The sequence below is a fragment of the Lissotriton helveticus genome, chromosome 6, assembly GCF_964261635.1.
Source record: "Lissotriton helveticus chromosome 6, aLisHel1.1, whole genome shotgun sequence".
NCBI classification, from domain to species: Eukaryota; Metazoa; Chordata; class Amphibia; order Caudata; family Salamandridae; genus Lissotriton; species Lissotriton helveticus.
Window position 1 is genome coordinate 584755524 of NC_136067.1, and position 17829 is coordinate 584773352.

At 41.4% G+C, this 17829-nt stretch overlaps 1 protein-coding gene across 2 annotated transcripts in view; it reads left to right on the top strand.

The window, feature by feature from the left end:
- SMAP1 (small ArfGAP 1) overlaps window positions 1–17829 on the top strand; it is an 870387-nt gene that overhangs the window by 230950 nt on the left and 621608 nt on the right. For both annotated transcript variants that reach the window (XM_078648020.1, XM_078648021.1), the window contains exon 3: window positions 8088–8173. In XM_078648020.1, the coding sequence (XP_078504146.1) occupies window positions 8088–8173 (86 nt within the window). The remainder of the gene's footprint in view (window positions 1–8087; window positions 8174–17829) is intronic.

Here is a 17829-nt window from a genome sequence, read left to right on the forward strand (position 1 = left end):
ATCTGTTGTTACATGCTTTACTGTTTTTTTTTTAAGGCCAGGGTTGGGATCTACCATCTTAGATGGGGAGAGTAAAACTTTGCAGCTGGTATATCGCAGGCCTTAACGATAGAAATAAAAGGGCGCAATTATATCAATTACTACGACAAGATCCTGTTGATATTCTATGCTTACAGGAGACCCATATTGCAGAATGTGATAAAGAATTGCTAAAGATTCCGGGGTACAATTTGATCGTAGCCACCTCTCAAACATCCAAAATACGGGGGGGTCGCTATTTTAGCAAAACCTGCTATTGGTGATCCTAGACGCAGATTGGCCGATAAACACGGCAGATGGGCTATAGCTCAATTAAATTCAGGCCTTATCATTTGCACAATATATGGATCAAACCTGGATGATCCCCTAGTGTTAGTGATCTAGAAATAGAATTGGCCTCCTGGTCTGGTCCCCTTATCCTCTGTGGAGATTTTAACATTGCCTTAGGGACCTCTATAGATAACCAATTACCTCGGAATTATAAAGGACGTAAGCCTAAGGTTTATAGGGCCTTATGCCAATTGATGGATAGTCACAATCTACTTGATGTCTGGGACTTGAGGAAAAAAAATGATTTTGGATTTACGTATTTCTCATACCCGCACAACAAGTATATCCGAATTGACTATATTATGACCTCTTTAGAGGATTTGGATCTGCTGGATATAATCAAGTCTCCAAAAACGATTTCTGATGACAATGCGCTTACCCTTATCTTTGACTTCTCCAGTTTTGTAAGACCTAAGGCCCAGTGGTCTTTTGATAGAAAGCTTCTTGTTAACTCCGAATATATAACCCATATAACATCTTGGGCCCAGGGGTTCTTCGACTGCAATCAATTTAGCGCACCTAGATTGATTGTTTGGGACTGTTTCAAAGCAGCATTAAGGGGTGAAACTATCTCGTTTGTGGCCAAACGGAAAAAGGTAGAGGATAACATCAACCTGAAGCTCAAGCTGGAATTATCTAATCTTGAGACTTATCATGCTACCCAGATCCATCGAGGAGATTCATCTTCTGATACTCTTCAAAAAATACTAGTGTTGAAGACTGAAATCAATAGCTCCTTAACCCGGAAAGCTGCTGAAACATACCAAGCAAATAAAAGTAGCATATATGAATCCGGAGAAAATGTGGGCAGGCAATTGGCCCTTCGAACACGCCAAAAACAATCTCATAATAAGATAAAGCTGATAGAGTATGAGGTCCAGCAATACACCTCCTCACAGGATATTTTAGGGGTTTTACGTAAGTATTATCAAAAGCTATACCAAAGCAAAGATCTATATTCTGGCAGAGATATAAAAACTTTCCTTAGTAACTGGATGCCAGACCCAGACCTCAACCTCTTGATTGAGGAATCAGTCAAAGAAGATCTTGAAAGAGAAATCTCAATCACGGAGCTGGAGCTTGCACTATCTGATCTCGCAAACGGTAAAGCGGCAGATCCGGACAAAATCCCTTTGGACCTTTATAAGGCTCTGGGTAAACAAATACTCCCCTACTTACTAGATTTGTTTCTGGGGGTTCAGTATCATGCAACACCGCCTGAATCCTGGAAACACACCAATATAGCGATCTTCTCTAAAAAAGGCAAGCCGCCCCAGCTCCCATCCTCATACAGGCCTATATCTCTTATAAACTCCGACTCAAAACTCTACGCCAAGATCCTAGCTAATCGGCTGAGTGGGGTTGTCGAGCATCTTGTCTCCCCGTGGCAGCATGGCTTTATTTCCGGGAAGGGTACCACGGACCATACCCGGAGAGTCATTTCCCTATTTGACATCATGGGCGCCACGGGGGTGAGATGTCGATGATCCTTCTCGATGCCGAGAAGGCATTTACCATGTCTCTTGGCAATTTTTGTGGAACATCCTGGAACTTAATAACTTCGGGAACAAGTTCATTAAAGCTCTAAAGGCCTTATATGTTGATCCAAAGGCAAAACTTTCCATCTGCGGTTCTGAGTCGGAGTTTATTGAGATACAAAGAGGTACGAGGCAGGGCTGTCCCTGCTCCCCGATATTATTTGCCCTTTATATCAATCCCCTAATTTTAAAGTTGCTCTCCTCACCCATTATTCAACCTGTTAAGGTAGGTCTGTTTTCAACAAAAATATTGGCGTATGCCGATGACGTGGCTGTCTTAACTACTAATCCTGCTGACGCAATCCAGGAAATAGAGTTAGCCACCCAGACCTTTGGCTCCTTTTCAGGTTATTCCCTTAATAGGGATAAAACAATGGTCCTTTGTACAAATAACACTATATTTGAGAGTCCCTATAAAGTGAAACAGGCTACCTATTTAGGTGTTTGCCTGTCCCCAGATGTGAATGAAATTAACCATCTTAATTATACTCCCTTGATTAATAAAATAAAAACTGACCTTAGGAGAGTGGATAATTTACATCTTTTTATAATTGGAAGGGCCAACTATCTAAAAATGAATGTCTTTCCAAGGATACTTTACCTGTTTCGAGCAATCCCGCTATTGGCTGAAGGTAGTTTTATTAAGATCCTTGACTCCTCCATGTCTAAGTTCATCTGCAGTTTTGGAAAGATTAGAAGAGCTTTACCACTTTTGACTTTACCTCAAGACAGGGGCGGGTTAGCTATCCCTAACCTAACTCTATATTTATGGGCAACACTTATTCAACATATGGGTCCTCTGTTAAATTGTAAAACAACCATCTCAACTACTATGGAATTTTATATCCCCTCCATCTATGAGTTGAGTCTTGAGGACAAATGCCAAAAGCTATTCTTAAGGCAGATTGAACCATCATACTATAAAAAAATCAAGTTAAAGGTAGTCATAGATGCGTGGAAGGTTTGGAAATCTGTATCTAAACAACTAGCTATCCCAAAATTCACAAAATACACCCCTTTATGGCGTAGCTCGATTCTCTCGGCCTGCCTTAATGATAGTACTTCTCGGAAGTGGGAAATTCTAGGCATGAACACAGTTGGTGATTTTCTTGGTCAAGAAACTTCTTCTTTATTTGAGTGGCTGCAGCAGAAGTATACTATTCCAACTACCGTTTTCCTCAAATACTTTCAGGTGCTTACAAGTATTCGCAACTGTGTCCCCAGAATCAAATTAGATAGTATTCATTTTTTCTCAATCATTGGGAAACGCTCTACTAGCATTGGCAGCCTATATCAGATGCTGATCGAAAATGCTGTGGATGATTTAGAGCGGGTTGAGCAAGCTTGGGCTGTAAGGTTAGGTAATCCAAATATCGACATTGATTCTTCCTTGGCCCTTTCATCAAAATTGTTTATCGCCTCTAATCTTAAAGCCCAATATTAGAGTTACTTACAACCTTTATTATACACCTGCAAAACTATTTTCCTGGGGTTTACGGGCCAATGACAACTGCCCAAGATGCAGACAACCTCAAGCGAATCTAATTCATATGCTCGCCGAATGTCCCAAACTGGACTTATTAAAGATAATGATTATGGGATTTTGGGCCCAGGTATTTGGACGGAATGTACGAGATTCAGTAACCCTTTATCTGATGGGTCATGACGATTCCCTCGGTCATAGCATTGAGGAACAAAGGACCATCTTTTTAGGTACCGCAATCTTCCGTATTATTCTTGCTGCCCGATGGAAGGACCCTGAGCCACCCACATTTCAGATGTGGCTTAGTCGATTCCTGGCCACCTATAAACAGGAGATCTCAATTTATGGTACTAGAGGCAAAAAAGCTAGGCTTCTTGGAGCCCAGATTTGGGCTCCAATCTCTGGTTGGTACTCTAACTTCAGGCTTCCTGATCTCTCTGTCCCGATTTGATTGATTGATTTATCTATGTCTAATGTATTTAATTTATGATATATTCCTACTATGACTCTATTTTCTTTTGTACATTTAATGAATTTGTATTATTGAATTCCCTGATTGAATTTTTCTCAATAAAAAAAAAAAAAAAGGTGAACTTATTTAGTTGCTTTTTACAACTTGGAGAGAAACTCAATAGATGTTTTATTCTCAATGCGGTCTACTCCGTTGCCACAGTTATGTGACCTTTTACATGTGGAAAACTTAAATTTTCTCTGAGTTTATCCTGTTTCTTCTTTTGCTGGGTACAGGCATACACTACATACTCATAGTCTTCTGCTAGGCAAACAGAGGTTTCCATAAATTTAGTTTGCTTGTGTTCACCAAATGACCATTATTCCAGATCATATTTTTTATATCATTGGTGTTACTTCTAAAACTGGTCACAAACAATAACCAGTCCTTGCTTTGTTTCTTTTCTTTTTAGAAGGTTAGCTAAAAGTAGAAGGAGGAAGCACAGTTGGGCATGGTGGGTGTGTACTTTTGAGGTTGAGCTCGTGTACACGTTGAGACAGCATGTAGAGCTTTTCGCTAGGTTGGGAAATCCTTAGGTTTGAGCAGGTATTGCCAGCCTAACAGTTCTAGAAGGAGGCATAGCTTTCAAACCTATGGTTATTACAGTCAAATGTGACTATGAATAATTGGGACATTGTATTTAAAATTGGTATAATAATGGAAGTACACTTTAGGCATGTTGGTGGTTGGGTTTCACATTTTCTATTTTTCCACTGTAATTTACTCAACTGTGATATTGAACTTATGTTTCAATCATGTTTTTGGAAATACGTCTTTCACATACACTTGTCTACATCCACAGGCTGGCAAGGATATCTTTCTTTTATTTTGTTAACTGAAACTTCTCCTTCTCCACCATGTGCTGGCACCAGATTTTGAATTGCTTCCTCTACAATTGCTGTTTCCCCGCAGTTTTCATGTGATATTGAATTTATTTAAATATTTGATTAAAATACTGTCAAAATCATCTTTCCGATCTTGATGAAAGCAAAACATCTAAACATTAAGGGGCCGATTACGATCTTGTCGGAAAGCCGGGCTCAGGGCTATAGCGACTGCTTGCTTGGTTTCCAGCAGGCTTTCCATGTGGGACTTTTGGACATGGAAAGCCTGTCGGAAAGTGAGGCTGAGGGCCCCTAGCAGAGCCCCTTTCTGTTTGCCGCCTCCGATTGGGGGCCGAGCGGGCACCTATGATGCCTTCATGTTTATCCCTGCACCGTGTGGCGCCATAGGTGCCTGCCACGCAGTGCAGGGATCAAAACAACCTCCAATTTCCCTATAGGAGCTTGTGCTACGGCCTGGGTACAGCCGTAGCACATGCTCACATAGGGAAATGTGAGTATGCGACTGCACCATGTGCGGTCACTTCATAATTAGATGATTGGGTCCCGTACCCACGACGACGTCCGCCCGACATCGTAATAGCCCCTGAGAAGGATACCCTAAACAATGTAAATTGTTAACGTTGTACTACCTTTGCGCGCAGATGCGTACTAGCAGGATATATGCCGATGTACCATATTGAGACGACTTGGTCCTAAGATGGACGTGTAAACTTGTATGTATATCTGAATAAACTTAATAAAGTTTGTATTAAAAAAAAGTTTATGTCCTTAATTGAGTCATGAAAGATCATGAAATAGTTTCAATTAATCTACCGAATCAAAATAATGCTCTGTTTGATCTTGTCATTTGAATCTATTTACCATAACAACATAGTTCAAGGCAGGAACCAGGCTTCCGGAACCTCAGGAGACCTCATACATCAAAAGAATGCCAAAGAAACACCTTCTCAATATGGGAATCAAGATTAAAAGCACCATAGGCAGCCAGAGTGTGGTGTAAATATTGACTCATGTAGGCTATGATTATCCCACAGGAACACTGATTTATGGGAATTGAAGCTTTTAGTGTCCCATTGAACACATTGCAGTTCCTGAAATCTTATAAGAAATGTCATTAGAGTTCCAGTCTCTTACTTTGCTTAAGCGCTAACAGCATCTGGCAATTCTATTTTAACCATCATGTGTCATTTTTCAATTAAACATTAGCTTATCTCAATGAGTCTTTCCAGCAACTAAGCTGTGCCAATCACCAATTACTGTGGCAGTGCCGTCCTTTTCCATTTAGCTAGTAATCCTGCCTCGGGAAACTTTTCCATCTTGTGGATCGTACCCCACAAGTGTATGCCAATGCTTTTCCAAGTGATGTTAAGCAGCTTTGACTGCTTTTTACCAACCTTTAATTCAGTGGTGGCAAACGCAGTTATCTTAGCCTTAACACTCTGAAGTTATTCTGTCGCTTTACAACAAGCAAAATTCCCAAACTGTTAATGTTAAAGAGGTTGGTGGAAAGATTACTCAACTTACTGATACAGTTGAACTTAACATCATGACCACATTAGTCAGTCACCTTTCCAGTTTTGTGGTCTATTCCTCTTACCATAATTGGATAGGTTTTGCACACGCTTAATGATAAAACAGCTCTCCAGGAAGCTTGTCTTCGAGCACAGCCAGATGAATGGTGCTTGTACTGATTCACTCCAGCTAATGGGTCTCTTGGTGCTGGTCATATTTGTAAACAGGTGAGTCTTAAGCTTCTTTCTTAATTCCAGCAGAGAGGTGGAGCATCAGATTCCAGTAGAAGAGTATGCCAAATACTAGGGACCTAAATAGAAAAGGATAGGTCAGCCCTTGGTGCTAAGAATGTAATGTGCGTCAGGCAGAATAATTTGATTGAAAATTTGAATTCTCGCATGATTCAATGTAGGTTTATACCCTTCATCAGCTATATTGGTACCAGATGACGAGGCATTTATATGTACGTCAGGCAACCTTGAATAAGATGAGTTTGGCCATGGGAAACCAGCTCAGAAGCTCTCTTGGATAAGCTGTAATAAAAGGCATTTCAATAACAAGTGTGAAATTATGAGTGTACCAACCACCAAGGTTGAACAAGTGGGTCAGGCTTAGCCTGCCTAGGTCCAAAATGCAGCTTCTCACTACGGATATTACCTGAGAGGACTGAGTAGCCTGATCTTCAATAATAACCCCGATGTATTTCACTTGGTCTGCCCAGAAAAGTTGCAGATCAAAAAAGTCCAGAGGTTTGAGAGTTGAATGTTTTGGTTTGTCTTTGGACCCTACAATGATGTTTTGCAGTTTTGGAATAGTTGGGTTGCAAATTATTGGCAGTAATAAAAGATAACATGTTATGCAAGGTTAATTCGAACTCTTTGGAGGGAGATGGATCTCTAATGTAAACTTGATTGTCATCATTGCATGACCTTAAAACCTCGCTTCATATTCTGTTAATTTAAGATCAAAATCAACTTTTACTGACCTTGTAGCAGGAAGAAATAACTTTTGGTAAGAACTGTTGTCCACCTTTAAATCTCTTGACGTTTTAGTCTGTTCAGTACACGATTGTTATATACAGAGCTTCCAGTGCTCATTCACCACAATGGTATCATGTTTTTGTTGGGAGATTTGACCAAATTCTAAAACATAAAATATTACAAGTTAGCTGATAATCACATGTAGGCTCTTACAGCGTCGTTGAGGCCAGTAGGAAATGTGATCTAATGACCACAGAGGGCTCCTTTTATTGTGTTACCACTAATGCTCTGAAAGTAATTATGTGCATCATATAATTTTATGAGATCATTTTTGAATAGACAACCTTACATTTTCATACGCTATCTAGCTTATTAGAAATTTCATAGAAGTAAGTGAGAGTTTAGTTGGTACACCGGACTAAGTTTATGTGGAACTATAACGCCGTAGTCTCTTGTTATCTGTGTTCCCCACAAACGGTTAAAAATGACCTGAAACATATTTTACTGAACATTACCCAGCAAGCATTGTCGGTAATGAGTGAAAAGAGAGTTTACATACATAGAAAGTATATTTTGGGAACATCTTCACAAGAATAGGATTAGTATGCATCTTTCTGGTTTGGAGAGTGCCAGTGAAGTGGGGATAAAGTGAAAATAGCTTCTAAGTGGTTTTGGAAAACCTTGGTGTGAATTTTTGTAAATCCCCTGAGGATGTTTTGGGGCATATTTCTTTAAAAAAATAAAATGTCCAATATGTTTGTGATATATAGCCAGAAATTGGTGCTTCCTACATTTATATGGAAACTGTTTTGCTTCCTTCACTAACTTTGGATACCTTTTCTCTTTCAGTGCATGCAAGATGTGGGAAATACCAAGGCAAGAATAGTGTATGAGGCAAATCTACCAGAAAACTTTAGAAGACCTCAAACTGACCAGTATCCTTTTGGCATTGAAGTTTTCAGTAAAAATGATCTGTGCAATTAATTTCCATGTTATTGTTCTAGAATCGAAAGTTCATTCATATTGCTTTAACAAGGCTCTCTTCCAGGTTTCCTCAACACGTTCTTATGCCACAGACAAAATCAGTTTCTGTCCTGTCGGTGTATAGTTGTACATTCTCTATTTATTGTAAGTCTGTTACATCTTTAGTGTACAAGAAGTGAATACATATCTTGAATGGCAGTGTGCTTTGACTTTTTTAGATTAAAAAATGCACACCTATTTCTCTTTCAGAAATAAGCATATTGTGATCATCTCCAGATTGGTTGTTTACCTTGCCTGTCACTGATTTAATATACATATCGTACAAGACCTTTCCAACCGGTCGGTTAAAACCGGTTATTTCCAGCGTGCCTTCCTGGAGCACCTGCTGGATATGCGATTTTTTTCTTCCACTGTACGTCAATGCCCATTTACATGTCCAGACCTCCTTTCACAACCCTCCTTAGAAATCCTTAAACAGGATTAACTCACTATCATATTCTCATTCCAAACATTAAGATACTACCCTTTTCTAAACTCTTCCCTCTACAGCTAAACCAATAGTCTTGCCATTTTCTTGGACGCTTCTACTTTTGCAGTATCTCACTAAAACCTTGATCTGCGCAAACCTAAATATGCATCACTGCATTAATATCTTTCTCTTCACACCCCTAACAGGAATTCTATGTGTAGCACTGTGATTCTGCACCATTGCTGTATGGAATACTAAAATGTCCCTATGGAACTCTTGCTATGTTTCACTGGCTGTTTAAGCCAATTTAGTGAACTATAAACCTCTGACCTAAAATGAGCTGGTAGAGGCAGAGGGGACCGTGAGTGAAGGCTAATCTGACTATTTGCAAGTATACATTTTATTTATTGGATCTATCTTTGCAACCCTGTTTTTCTTTCTATGTTTCTTTCTATGTTTCTTTCTTTCCTGCCTTCTTTCTTTCTATCCTTTCTTTTTTCTTTCTTCTGTCTTTTTTCCTTATTTTTCTTCCTTCTGTCCTCCCTTTTTTCTTTTTTCTTTTCTTTCCTTTTCTATTTTCTTTCATTCTTTCTTTACCTGTTGTTTTCCCCTTCTTTTTCGCTTGATCTTTCTTTCCTTCTTTTAACTGCTATTCCTTTGTTCCTCCATTTCCTTCTTTCTTTTCTGCTTCCTTCCTTTCCTTATTTCTTATTTTTCCTCTTACCTTCCTTATTTTCCTTTTTGCTTTCTTTCTTGTTTTCTTTTTAATTTTTTTCTATTCTTTCTTTACTTCTTTCCTTTTCCTTTTTACCTTTTCGTTTTACCTTCTCTCCTATTTTCTTGCTTTGTTCCTTCTTTTCCCTTCTTTTCTCTTTCCTTCTTTTCCCTTTCATTTTTTCCTTTCTTCCTTCCATCTTTCGTGACTGCAGTCAGCTCACATGAACTGTAAATATAAGTTAATCACTGTGTCTATCTTTGCAACCCTGTCTTTCTTGCTTTCTTTAATTTTTTGTTTGTTTCTTGCCATTTTTTAGGTCTCGCCTGGCATTGCAGCGCAAGCGCTACTCGCTGGGCGAGAGATTTTGTAGGAGAGTAGATTTGAGAAGGGGACTTGAAGACCTGCCCCTCATTTTCATTGGCTGGTGTCACCGTTTATGCTAAAAGGTGGCTTGCCATTGGAAATGAGGGTTGGTTTTTTTTTACGCCCTTTCGCCTCCAATCCGGACTGGGCCGCCTGCTTTGCTGCTGTCGCAAAGCACTTTCTTATCTTTATGGGGCCATGTGTTTCTAATAGAAACACATGGCCTCATAAAGACAGGAGATCGATGCTTGTTGCAGTAAGTGCACACCTTACCGAGCTCCCACGGCCCTTCTGTTTGTGTGAGGAACGTTTTCACTGCTGGTAGCTCTTCTTTCCCTATCTGCTTGTGTAAGGTGCGTTTTCAGTGACGTTAACTCTTTCTTTAATGTTCGTGTGACAAGCGCTTTCACTGTTGCTATCTCTTCTTTCCTTATTGTTGTTTGTGTAAGGGGTGTTTTCACTGCTGCCGACTCTTCTTCCTTCCCTGTTCCTGTTTGTGTGATGGGCATTTTCACTGTTGTTAACTCTTCCTACCATATTCCGTTTGTGTGAAGCGGTTTGTCACTGCTTTTAACTCACTCTTCCTTCCCTATTCTGTTTGTGTAAGGAGGTTTTACATTGCTGGTACCCCTTCTTTCTCTATTCTGTTTGTGTGAGGAGCGTTTTTACTGTGGTGAACTCTTTCCTTATTCCTGTTTGCGTGAAGGATGTTTTCACAGCTGCCAACTCTTCCTTCACTGTTCCTGTTTGCGTGAGGGCCGTTTTCCCTGCTGGCGCCCAACATGTCCCTATCCTCTGTGTGTGAGTGGTGGTTCCACTGCTGCGCCAGTGTAAGCCCCTGCTCTGTGTGTGGGGTTTTTCCAGTTCTCCTTCCCCACCGGTGCTTACTCTCTGTTGCTGCTGTTGTGTCCCTCCAATGAGTGCAGGGGGAGCTTACGCTGCTGGTCCCTGGGATGAGCCTATTGCATTGATCGGTGTCATGCGTCAGTGCAGATGGCGGCTACAGCAGTATCTTCAACAATCAAGCGTCACAAGAAGAGTGAGGGGATATTTGTTGTGCCAAAAGGAATGGTGTCCCCTCATCTGAGAGTTCACTGCAGGCAGGCAGTATTTAAAACCATGAACCCGAGTGTAGTTCCAGGACGGCCAGAATCTGAGCTTGTTAATTGCCATTTGTTAACGACTAGCGTGTAGTTGGAGGCCTGTGTTAATTAGGAAACCCTGCATTTCACAGTCTGCTATGGAATGTCAGGGTCATCAATGCCGGAAGGGAGAGTGTGTCGTAGGTAGTGAGTGGATTTGCACAAAGATCATGGCACGACAAATCAGTATGTATGTGTGCAAGATAGTGAGTTGGTTTGCATGAGAGAGGGAGTGGGCGAGCTTGCTTCCAAAAGAGTACAAATGTAAAGGGACGGGAATTAACTAATGAAGTGAACATGTGTGTATGTGGGAGATAAAGGGAAAGTTAGCGTGTGTTTGTGAGAGAAGGCGTTATGTGCATGTGAGAGAGATAAGCCTTGCTAGTATATGTGAGAGAGATGCTGTGGGGCAACCGAGAGAGACATAGGTGTAGTTGGAGTGTGTGTGTGAAGGACTGGCTGTGGTGCATGTGAGGTGCTTTAAGTGGGATGAAAAGGTGGGGAGTGACCAAAAAGGCATAACTAGGAGTTCTTTCCAAGTGGCGTAGCAGTACCTGGGTGCCTCTGAGAGTTTTATGTTATTGCATCCATCCATATAACACAATAATGGCCATGTGTCTAAAACAAGCCAGACTGATAGACCTTGTTTCTTTTTGTTCCCGTTGGTTTCTCTGTCTCTGGCTGCCCTTTCGCATCTCCTGTCAGTGGGGCCTTGTGAAGGGAAGGGGGCTGCAGTTCCGCGCAGACGGACATCTTGCTTGGATATGGTAAATCTGCACAACAACAGACCTGGTGGAAGTTTAGTGGTTGGGTGGGTGTCTCCCGGGGAGGACTTGAGCGACTCTTTAGGGATGAAATGACTTGAAATGGAGATGTGAAAGTTGTCACTTGGGCCCCTAGAGACCAGATCTGCTGCGGAGATAGCAGTCACTCACCTGTCTCCCATCCGCGCAGCGCACTAGCAGGGCCGAGGTGACGAGGAGAGCGCAGAGGTGCGGTACCTGACCCCCGCGTGTGTCTCGCGAATTAACACTGGTAATAAAAGTACTGGTAATTTAGGTACCACCTCAACAGTTAAACAAACATTTGCAATGCAATAGGTCTCGCATTTATGCCAGTTTAAGCTATTAGTATTGTAAATTACATGCCTTTCATTTATGTTTTAAAAACTGAAACAAAAATAAAAGGCATTGTCATTTGCAAGGTCAATAGCTCAAACTCTCGTAAATGCGAGACCTATTGCATTGCAAATGCTTGTTCTTAAAGGCCAGAGGCAATGCCAAACCAATTGGCTTTTTAGATCTGTTAGATTTTTTGATTCCACTAAAATTATGTATAACAAACTTACTTATAGGGATTTTCGGCCAGCCTTCATACATTAGTTTGTTGTTAAATCATTCACATTTTATTTCCACCCACACCCGCAAAGGTAATATCTGCTTTTTTTAGATCAAAATTATTTTTGTCTTTAGCCAATGGTTTTTTGTTTTTTTAGATTGAAGAGGGCCCAGCAGCTACTTGAATGAAATTGTTATATAAAAACCATGACTAAAAAAGAATTGCCAGAAGGCTGGTGGCCAGCACCAGACCTATTGGCTTTGCCAGTGCTTATGTTATTGTTTTTGTATTGTTAGTGGTTTTTGAGTTGCCCTCTTCTTCATTGTTGGGAGACATTTGTTGTTCCTTCCCTTGATGTTCAGTGTGTATTGTCTAGTATGAGTGTGTGTTTGCTTATCTTTGTTATGTGAAGATATGTGTCGCAATTAGGATGAATGTTTAATATTTCATAGAGGTTCCAATTAATGTTGTCACCAGGTGCTAGATTTATTTACCTTGGAGGCTTGGAATGTATAGCTTCTGCTGGGGTGTGGTGCCTGACCTTGAAAGTATCACAGGGCTGTTGCCAAGTAAACGTCTTCTGTTTCCTGAAGAAAGTCACTTGAGTCATTTACAACATTTATATAGCAAAAGAACATTCTATTCCCTCACTTGTCCTTTTCTCAACTTATTTAACTAACTTGAATCTCACATGGTGTATGAAGCGTGTATTACAGCAGAAAAGCACAACAAGTTGTAGAGAGTTCTCAAATAAATCTAATTACTTTTCACTCATGCTTAGGTTTTTCGATTCCCTGGTGTGGGGCCGAGGGACATTCTCACAGCTGATAATAACTTCGCGCTATGATAGTTTTAAGAGCTCATAATCAGCATCTCATAATAATTTTTAAAAATCAATTATTTTCTTTTGATTGTATTTTGAAGAGACTGCATCTTTGAAGCCCTCCACAGCCAGTAACCCCCAAGGGAGACCCTTATCAAATTCAGTTAAATACCGACAGTGCAGCCCTAATAGGATTTGCCATTGTGTTTTTTAAGATTTGCTGTTGACACAAGGCAGGCAAATAGTACTGTGAAAATGTTAAAGTGTAATTTCTCTTGTGGGATCGGGTTAATTATAGGCAGCATGTATCTCTGCATGACAAATCATGAAAGTTTTACATTAAGCTTTTCAGTATTAGGATTCTTGGTCTTATCAGAACATTTTAATTACTTGAGTTAGCTGAGATTCATTGTGCAGCAGAGCTAATCAACAGTTATGTCCCATTGAGGATACCTTCACTTTCAACGTTATCCTTTTTGCTCTCAGTAGGATGTGTCTGAAAACAGACGATTTCATTCTTTGGGATCTGATGGTAATTGTATTGTTTACGAAGTGGTACCTTAGTGTAAGAAAACATTCAATGGTAGAACCGATCTGTGGGTGTCAGCTTGGACCAGGTGAGTAGCGTCTTTTGCTGTGATATCACAAAACATCCTGATGGTTGCAAATATTGTTCAAACATCTTGACCATTACAATTCGCTAAAGTTGAAACTTTATACAGCTTTTGGGTTCCACATGCCTTACTGCTTTTGGCCCGTGGTAGTCCAATCTCTGAATAATTGGTTCGTTCTTCTGTGACCGAGATAGCTTGTTTGCAGTGGACTTTTAATTAGAATTGTATCTTTTTCCACAAAATAACTATCTAAAAGAGAATCTGTTACTAACCCTGGGTGTTGGACTACGCTACGCTCGCGGAGCGTGCGTAGTTTGCGCTACTACACACTACGGGAATTGCACGTAGCAAAGTACAAAAACACATAGCATAGCGGGCCTTTTTTGCTTGCTCACGGTCCTCAACGTCAAGTTGGCGACTGCGAGCGATGAAAATCAACATCCCGGCAAGACTTTTTCCTCGTTAACGATCAGGAACATCAAGTTGCCGATCGCGAGCGTGGAAAATAAACCTCCAGGCGAGATTCTAAACGCAGGTTTCTCATTGCGAGTGGTCGTGTATGCTCGCGACCGCTCGCGATGAGAAACTACCAGTCACCGTTGAGAAAGCTGCCGTTCGAGTACAAATCTACTCGAGCGACAGAAAACGACTGCTTGCACTGTGCAAGATGCCGTTTGCACTGATTGCACAGTGCGGAAAAGCATCCAGCACTATCCAATCAGTGCGAACAGAATTTTCCCTACCGCACTACGGAGTTCGCGTAGCTTGCGTAGTGTGATGTGCACTTCGCGTAGCGCTACTACGCAAACTACGTCCAGGGTTAGCTTTGCACTAGTTGCCAGAAATTTGAGTGTCACTTTAAACTGAGTCACTTGTCTCCTGAAGATGATGTAGCCACTGTGTACTTGATCCCAGTGCATGGGGTTCGTGTGAAGCAGGAATTGGTCTTAGGGGAGCCTGCTTGTATACCTTACATGTTTTCAATGATGGGACATTGCACTGTTGTCCTGAAATTGTTACTCTCAACGTAATAAGTGATAACAATGCTTACATTCTTATTGAAAATCAAATCTTTAAGGTTTGCAAGTGGTAGGGAAATAAATGACACAATGTAAATGACCAAACTGTTAAAATGCAAATCTGGTTCCCCAGAGGACCTCTACCCCACTCATATTCTCAGACTGGCCGGACTAGCTAAATCCATATCTCAATATTATTTGAAATGCCTCTTTGAAATCCGGCATCTTCCTGGTCATCTGCAAACAGCGTTTCTGCTACCACTCTTAAAGAAAGCAAATGATGATCCGAGTGTGCTCAAACCTTTAGGCCAATCTCACTTCTGCCAGCTCCTGCAAAGGTCTTTGAGACATTGGTATATCCACATTAACAAAATAGCATACCGGGCTATGCTCAGGAGCTATCATAATTTGATTAAAGTGGCATGAAGGGCGCACCATAACCTCCACCATAGCGCAAGCTGGAAACTCCTCTCTGAAATCACATAATTCATGACACTCATTTCTGATACCGCGTTCCTGGATGACCACTAACTCAGCTTCCCAAAATCTCTGCCACTCTTTAGCAGACTTTTTTGAAGAAAAAAATCAACATAATCTAAAAAATCTTCTCCCCTAGCTCTGCATTCTTAAAGATGGAAGCCGACTGGAACCATTCACACCCAATGCTACTGTCAGTTTAGGTGACTTCGATAGTTGGTCCACAGAACAGGTGTGGAAGGCGCTGGCTTTAGCAAAATCTGGAAAACAACAGTTGATGGACAGAATGCAGAACAATGTCATACATTCACCCCAGTACAGGTATCTGGGCCTAAATCCATCGTTTTTTTGCACTCCACACCACCCCAGTACAGACATGGCCATATGCAAATCAGCCTTGACCCTGTGCCTCATGGGAACAGTCCAGCCCGAACTGCCAAGCCATGTCTTTTCTGGACCGGAATCAAGCATCCCAGGACCGGTTTCTGGCTATCAGCCGTCTTCAGCCAGGATAGCTTGACTCCAGTGGTGTGGAGAGCATGGCTTGGCAGTTTGGGCTGGACTGATGTCCTTTTTTGAAATTTACAAGACCTTCAATTCTTCTCTATCAGGTTTTAGAGCACTTCATAGCATGGAGGCGGCCCTACTGGCATTTGCAGACTGCATCCGCATCTGTTTGGATACAAGAATTCCAGTTAGGCTTGAATTACTGGATCTTTCTGCTACGTTTGACACGGTCTCCCACTCTAGTCTGCAGACTACATGAAGCAGGCATTCATGACAAGGAGCTACACTGGTTCAGGGACTTCATTGAGAACTGCACACAAAACATTTGTCTGCGTCGTTTTAAATCAAGAACCACTCACACCAATGAAGGAGTCCCTCAAGGCTCATGTTTGAGCCCAGCTCTATTCAATATTTATGTGGTTCCTTTGGCCCATATTGTGAGAGCTGGCGGAGTGGAGAACGCGTCATTTGCAGACAACACTCAACTCCTTATCTAATTTAGTCCTTATCTCGACAAAGTGAAAACTCAATTCTCACACTGTATGTCTGAAAGTGCCAACTGGATGGCCAGCAATCACCTTCAACTTAATAGTGAAAAATCTGAGATTGTGCTTTTTGCAAAGCACAAGAGATATGGTCAGCAGACTGTTGATCCCCCAATCTTGGCCCAGCCCCTTCCCCATAGCAGGTGGTAAACAATCTGGGAGTAAAGATTGACCACCACTGTCCATGAGGGATCAAGTTACCTCCACTTGTGGCATGAGCTTCCCCAGAATGAGGCCACTATAGAAACTATTCCCCTGGCTTCCCTCTACCCCCAGGATACCCTTGTCTAAGCTCTTATAACTTGTTGACTGGACTATGCCAATGCACTATTGCCGCTCAACGTATCTGCAGTCATCCTTCACAGACAACTTCTGACCCTTTATTAAAGAAACTGCATTGGCTGCCCATCAGGAAACATATTGTCTTCAAGCGATGGTGTCTGATTCACAAAGCCTTGTACAAATCCTCTCTTGCTCTCATCTACTCCAGACTCAGTCACTACCAGCCCTCTAGACACTTAAGGTCCTCCAATAAAACCCTTCTCCAGACCCCTCACATCCTTTTGGTCAGATATGGTAGCAGATCTTTTTCGTACCCAGACCCCTATCCATCGAATAAGCTGCCCCTCCATATCCCCATATGTCCCGACTTCCACAACTTCAAGAAGTTGCTAAAAACATGGCTGTTCTGAACTATTCACTCTGCCTTGGCCTACAGAGTGAGCACTGAGATGGTCCTTCGAGAGTGAGTCGTGCGCTATACCATGTACAGAAATAAATAAAATAAACTCTCTATTGCACGACCCCAGTCTATCTTCCGTGCTGGATACAGCACGGGGACTGCCCTGTTAGAAGTGTCCGAATCTGTCAGTGATTCAGTAGACTACGGCTCAGCTGCTGTGCTGGTGGTGTTAGATTTATTCACAGCATTCAATACAGTGTGACACACTCCTCCTTTTGAATAGTTTTATTTTTCTTTCAGAGTTTTATATAGTGCGAACTTGACCCAAATGTATTGGGTATCAGAGTGCTTTACATGAGCACCAGTTGCTTACACACGGACACACTCATTTTTGTTAGGGCTTTTTTGGCTTTCAGGGCACAATCCTCTCTTCGATTTGATCATTCCTGGAAGAAAGCTCCCACCATTCTTTTTCCTCCTCTTCCAAACCTCTTGTCTTTGACGTGCCAGATGTGCTTAGTCCATTGCTCTTCAACCACTACGATCGACTCTAACCCTATCTCAGCCACAGAAAAATTAACTCAGTGGATAGAATCTTCCCTGGATGCAGTCATCCCTACTAAACTTACCTATAAAAGGGCAAGAGAGAAAGTGTCACCATGGTGTTCACCAAAGCTTCGCTAATATAAACAAACCTGCAAAAGACTGGAAAGGAATTTGAGGAAAAAATACAATGAATTACAGAGTGTCTATGAAACTGTACCAAACTGAAATAAAAAAAGCACAAGCACTTTAATATGAAGCAAAAATTAATTCAGCAGCTAACGCTCTGCAGGAAATCTTTAGCATCGCGAAGAATCTTCTGGAGCTTCCCTCACCAGTGACATCAATTGATGTCACCCCAGCCTGC